Raw genomic sequence first — 5,922 nt, 5'->3', positions numbered from 1 at the left:
CAGGCGGCCCGAGACCGCCACGTCAGCGTCACGCGTGGTCCCACTTAGGCACCAGCAGGAAGCTCTTACGCTGCAGGAAGGGCAGGCTGGTGTTCAGCTGCCAGGCGCTGTCGCTGAGGGGCAGGGTGCTGTCCTGGGCCCCGGGGGCCAGGCTGGGGGCAGCGGCCACGCGGTCCTCTTCCAGCAAAACTGCAACCACCTTCCAAAGACAGTGAGTGCCCAAATCAACATGCTGCCCGCTCATCTCCCCTGCATCTCACAGGAGCTGCCCCCCGCCCGGCACCAAGGAAGCGACAGGGTGCAAGGACACTGTCCTGCGGGCACAGCAGGGGAACAACTCCTCGGGAAGCTGGGATCTCAGGGCACACGCCCCTGTTTATGGCAGAGACTCTGCTAAAGTACCAGGACGAAGACACGTCACGCACAGGCCCCAAGGTGTTCTCCCTGCGCTACGAGGACCCAGGAGCCACCTGCCGCTCCGCCCTGCGCTGCCGGCCCCCTCAGCCTCCCAGGACTCACACCCGGAGAGCCACCCTCAGCGTGTGGAAGCAGGATTCGCTGGAGGGGGGACAGTGGGCAGGCCAGACTGAGCCCCGTGCCAGCTGCTTTCCGCCAGCGGAGACGCGGCGGGGCCAGGAACACAGACTCCCGACCTGAGGGCATTCGGAAGAGTAGGAATGTGGGTCCTTCTCTTTGGAGACTCAGGGGCTCTCGGGCCCTGTGGGCACTGCCTAGTTTCACAGCAACAGGGAGGGTCTGTGGGGCTCAGAGGAGGCAGTGGCCGCGACCTGCAACTGCGGAGGCGCCTCAAGTCCTCCACGTGCTCCCTGTCTCTCATGCCGCTTGACGTTTCCATGGCCAGTTTAAAAGTCATAAGTTTCTTAGTTTCAAATACTCTAGAGCTGTGGTCGGCAAACCGTGGTTCGCGAGCCACATGCGGCTCTTTGGCCCTTTGAGTGTGACTCTTCCACAAAATACCACGTGCGGGCGCGCACGTACAGTGCGATTGAAACTTCGTGGCCCATGCGCAGAAGTAGGTATTTTGTGGAAGAGCCACACTCAAGGGGCCAAAGAGCTGCACGTGGCTCACGAGCCGCAGTTTACCGAGTGGCAGTTTGCCGAACACTATGCTATCCCAGGGGTTCTCAACCTTCTGGCCCTTTAAACACAGTTCCTCATATTGTGACCCAACCATAAAATTATTTTCGTTGCTACTTCATAACTGTAATGTTGCTACTGTGATGAATCGTCATGTAAATATTTGATATGCAGGATGGTCTTAGGCGACCCCTGTGAAAGGGTCGTTCGACCGCCAAAGGGGTAGCGACCCACAGGTTGAGAACCGCAGCTCTAGAGCTATGTCTGCCTTGCCCACTTCATTTGTGTTTTTCAGTCGTTTTTTATGTTAGTTGGTGGTGACCCCGGTGACGGGCCACGTCCCAGACACCTACCTGGCAGGCCGCCCGGAGGAAGCTGGACAGCCTTAGCGTGTCCACCTTGGGCACAGCCGCTGCATCCGAGGGCTCCCTGCTCTCACCCCCTAAAAAGTCACAGAAAACAACCAGGCGGGCTCTATGCAGCCAGGTCAGAGTGCAGAGGTCACATGAACATTAGGAAGCTGGAAGCGGAGCTCAGAAAGTCCACGTTCACTCTGGATCTACTGTCGGCTGCACCTGATGGAGGGAGGCTCGGGCGATGAGCACACAGGTGCTGGGTCACAGCACCGCTCACCTGAAACTCGTCACCTCGTGAACCGCTGTCCCCAATACATGTAACTGAGAAAACCCGCTGCATCTTGTTTTACATAAAGTCTGTGAATGGAACCCTACTTAAAGACGTTAGGGAAAGCACAGGTGGACAAAAGTAGATTGACAGCTGTAACACAAATAGCCCAATCATAATGAGTAATAATACAAGAAACTCTGTTTTGCGTGCTCACAACTGTAAACTGCCTTTGCCCACCCCTGTCGCTCACGGCATCGATGATGGTGTAGGTGTCACATGTCGGTGCCTGATTTCTTAGGGGGAGGCTTCCTCAGAATCAGCTGCAACAGGGAAGGGGACATGGAGCACACAGGTCACGGAGGAAAGCCGCGAGCGTGGAGCCCGCCTCTGGGACCTGCCATCTGTATTGACGCCACATATCTGCAACCACACTCGCGCAGAAAATCTCTATTGTCAGCTGGTTGATTCCCAGAGTCAAGCGTTTGCGGTTCAATTCCTGTTTGGGACACAGGACCGGGTCGCGGGCTCAATCCCCGGTAGGGGGCGTGCAGAAGGCAGTGATAATCGATATTTCTCTATCATTGATGTTTCTATCCCTCTCCCTTCCTCTCTAAAATCAATGAAAAAGACATTTAAAAAAATTAAAAACAAATCTCTATTCAGGAGAACAGATTATCCCAAGTCAAAGCAAAGCTGCTCAGAAGCCCGCACGAAGCTGCGTGTTTGGGGGGACTCTGCCCTGCTGACCGGCCCCGCTGGTGCTCAGGCCGCTGGCCGCCCACCAAGAGGGCGTGGCACTCCCAGCAGGTACGAACCACCACCCCCGGGAGAAAGGCAGAAGGAGAAAGAACAAGAGATGCACTGAGCATAGCACCGCAGGCAACGTGAAGAACCGGCTCTCAGCGGGGAGCAGCTGCGAGCTGCTTACCCCCCGACACGGCCGCGCCTTCCCCGGGGTGCTGAGTCCACGCCTCCCTGGTCTCCATCTCCTCTGTCTGGATGTCTCGCTCCACAGTCCCTTCATTGCACTGGACGTACGCCTTCAAAACAAAGGGCTGCGTGAGCACTCAACCTCAAGTAATGCCTCGTTACTGACAAGAAAAACGTTAGTTCTCAATGGCAGTCTTCTTGCTCTTGTCAAAAATAAGTATCCTGGCATAAATACCATCCAGCAAAGGCGGTCAGGGTCTTAAAAGTTTGCTGTGTTTAATAGGCCTGACTTTCTAAAGGGTTTTTAAAAAGTCACATCAAACAATTCAGCTTTGGTGTAAAAAACTACTGAGGAGCCCACAACATCTATTTTTTTAAGAACATACTGACTTTGCAAACCAAAGGCAATCTAGCCCTAGCGGTTTGGCTCAGTGGATAGAGCATCAGCCCACGAACTAAAGAGTCCCAAGTTTGAATCCAGTCAAGGGCACCTATCTTGGTTGCAGGCTCAATCCCAGGCCCTGGTCCGGACACATGCAGGAGGTAACCAATGGATGTGTCTCTCTCACATCAATGTTTCTCTCTCTCCCCCTCCCTTCCACTCTCTCAAAATATCAGTGGGAAATACCCTGGGGTGAGGATTAGCAACAGCAAAACAGGTGCAGTAATGCGTGTCGTTACGAGCAACTCTGAGATGAGGAAAGGGGCAGAGGAGCTGGACCATCGGCTCAAGGTTAGCATGAGTCAGCAGGACTCACCCAGCAGCTCCTGCAGGGCCATCCCGTGACCTCCTCCTATTGAGAGACTGTCACCAACTGAATGGACCCAAGTAGGTACCCAATGGCACTAACAGGACATAAGAAAAATGCAAGAGATAATCCCTGCCTTCAACTTCGGGAAGGGAGGGGGAGTTAGTGTCTACAGTACAACAGGGGAGTCAGCTGTGTGGCATGGAGGTGGCGACTTTGGAATAAGAGAGTTCAGTGTAAGTCATGAGGGAAGGCTTCACCTCAGGCCTCGAACCAGGTCATGGACACTGAGAAATACATGTGTGACAGGAGGGCTGGGCTCGGTGACAGAGAAAACACAGGTCAGTGATGGAGGCCTCGCAGTGAGAGGGCACACAGGCAGGTGAGGGGGCCTGGCACAGTGCACAGTGAGAGAGGGCACACCGGCAGGTGAGGGGGCCTAGCACAGTGAGAGTGGGCACACAGGCAGGTGAGGGGGCCTGGCACAGTGCACAGTGAGAGAGGGCACAAAGGCAGGTGAGGGGGCCTGGCACAGTGAGAGGGCACACAGGCAGGTGAGGGGGCCTGGCACAGTGCACAGTGAGAGAGGGCACACAGGCAGGTGAGGGGGCCTGGCACAGTGAGAGAGGGCACACAGGCAGGGGACAGTCAGGGCATACAGGGGGAGGTGCAATGGAACAGAAAGGATGGGACGAGAGTGAATCACTTCAGGGGGAGCATGGGAGTCACTGGGTGCACTATGACAGTCACACCCTCACTGGGATCCGAGCGAGGGATCCAGGGGACATTCTGCCCCCCATGCAGCCACACTGGGAGCAGGGAGCCGCCCTCCGTGTGGGCTTCTGTGGACACCTGCACACCGTTCAGGTTCACAGGCACCACGTGGTGAGTGAGGGGCCCTTCTCCCTCCCTCCTCCTCCTCCGCACATTCCCTGCCCTCAAGGTCCAGAGCGCAGTCAGGACCTGCTGTACTCACCTGCTTGGTGTTTTTTCTCCCGAAGTTCCTGATGTACATGTCATATTCATTTACTGGCGGCAGATCCAAGAAAGAGAATGTGAATGAAAAGTCCAGGTCAATGAGCCGAAGCAACTTCGTGCTGCGTGTCCTGGAAAATAAATTGGAAACAGACAAGTTAAACTGAGCAATGCACAGGGGCATGCGGGGAGCCTTTGGTGAGACAGAGCTGCTGGCCAGGACTCACCTGTCAGTGTCTGTCTGAGGCATTTAGCAGTCACACGCGGACCAACGCAAGAGCATCATGAACCATGCTTCCCGAGTCAACACAGAACCATGTCAGGCTACGTCCCTAGAACTGTCACGGAAAGCAATTCACTTCACGACTTCGTGGGCCTGGACTAGCATTGCCTTTCTGTGATGTCGCTGTGCTGTGGCCTGAAAGGGCGTGTCATGTTCGTGCCGCCCACTGTCCTTGAAGTGCAGACCTGTGTCCCACGGGACTGGACCATGCAGTCGCCTACAAGCCAGCCGCCCTGCTGCCCACAGGGCGCCCAAACCCTGCACTTGGTCTTCCTCGGCTCACAGACTCCTATTCGACCGCCGGGCTGGTCTCCTTTCCTTCCGGACGCTAATGCCGGCGCCAGGCTCCCGGGCACCCCATCGCAGGAGCTCTGCTCTCCTCCCAGCTGGTGCTCCACCCACAGGTGTCCTTCCCACTCACTCAGGGTCATTACCCAAACCACCACCTTCCCATCACCTTACTCTCTAGCCACCATCCCATCCTCCCAACTTACAGCTCCAGTCCGCCATCCCCACACATTTCCCACCACACGGCACCCCCAACAGATGACCCACGGCTCACGCGTGTAAGCCTTCACGGACATGAGTTGTCCACAGCGCCATCTTTTACCCTCAGTGTTGGTGGTAACGGCCTTTCCGTTCTTGCTGTTGAGTCTTTGTGTCTGGCTTTCTCTTTTCCCTTAAGTCAGGCTTCTTAGGGCTTATAAATTCTATGAATGTTTTTAAATAATTCCTTTTGGCTTTGACAGCTTCCAATTTTATGCATTTCTGACATTATCTTCTATTATTTTATTCCTTCTCATTTCTTACTGTCCTTTGCCCTATTGAGATAGGTATGTGGACATTGGTTTGCAGCCTTTTCCATTTCCAATGTGTCTCAGAATAGCTTTAACTGCATCCCACAGCTTTTAAATGCTGGTTTCCTTTATCTGTGGAAAATAGTTTCTAATTCCCATTTGACTTCTTTGACCCACAGCTTTTTGGAAGTATAATACTTGATTTTCAAACTTTGGGGTATTTTCTAATTACCGTTTTATTATTGATTTCTAGCTTAATTGCACTGTGGTCAAAACACGTCTTCTGTATTTTTTCAATCCCATGTCCAGAACATACGATCTTTTGAGAATGTTTCTCTGTATTCTTCAAAAGAACATAAATATTGCACTTGCAGGTATGTGTGTTAGATGTAGTTTAACCATGCACTCAAACCTTTGTACCTCCACTAAATTTCTATCAGCTGCCAAGGGACATGCACTGCCA

At 53.8% G+C, this 5,922-nt stretch overlaps 1 protein-coding gene across 6 annotated transcripts in view; it reads right to left on the bottom strand.

Moving 5' to 3' along the window:
* The window catches only part of WDR60 (WD repeat domain 60), an 82,574-nt gene that overhangs the window by 34,031 nt on the left and 42,621 nt on the right, over positions 1-5,922 (bottom strand). For all 6 annotated transcript variants that reach the window (XR_001513584.1, XM_006753447.2, XM_015562844.1 and 3 more), the window contains 4 exons: positions 4,381-4,510; positions 2,654-2,765; positions 1,452-1,540; positions 70-199 (listed from right to left, as the gene is read on the bottom strand). Coding sequence is in view for 5 of the 6 variants with exons in the window: in XM_006753447.2 (XP_006753510.1) it covers positions 70-199; positions 1,452-1,540; positions 2,654-2,765; positions 4,381-4,510 (461 nt within the window). In the remaining variant the exon portion in view is untranslated. The remainder of the gene's footprint in view (positions 1-69; positions 200-1,451; positions 1,541-2,653; positions 2,766-4,380; positions 4,511-5,922) is intronic.

Source organism: Myotis davidii, unplaced genomic scaffold, assembly GCF_000327345.1.
Source record: "Myotis davidii unplaced genomic scaffold, ASM32734v1 scaffold1251, whole genome shotgun sequence".
Lineage (NCBI taxonomy): Eukaryota > Metazoa > Chordata > Mammalia > Chiroptera > Vespertilionidae > Myotis > Myotis davidii.
Note: the sequence above shows the minus strand (reverse complement) of the source record. Positions and strands in the feature narration are given on the sequence as shown.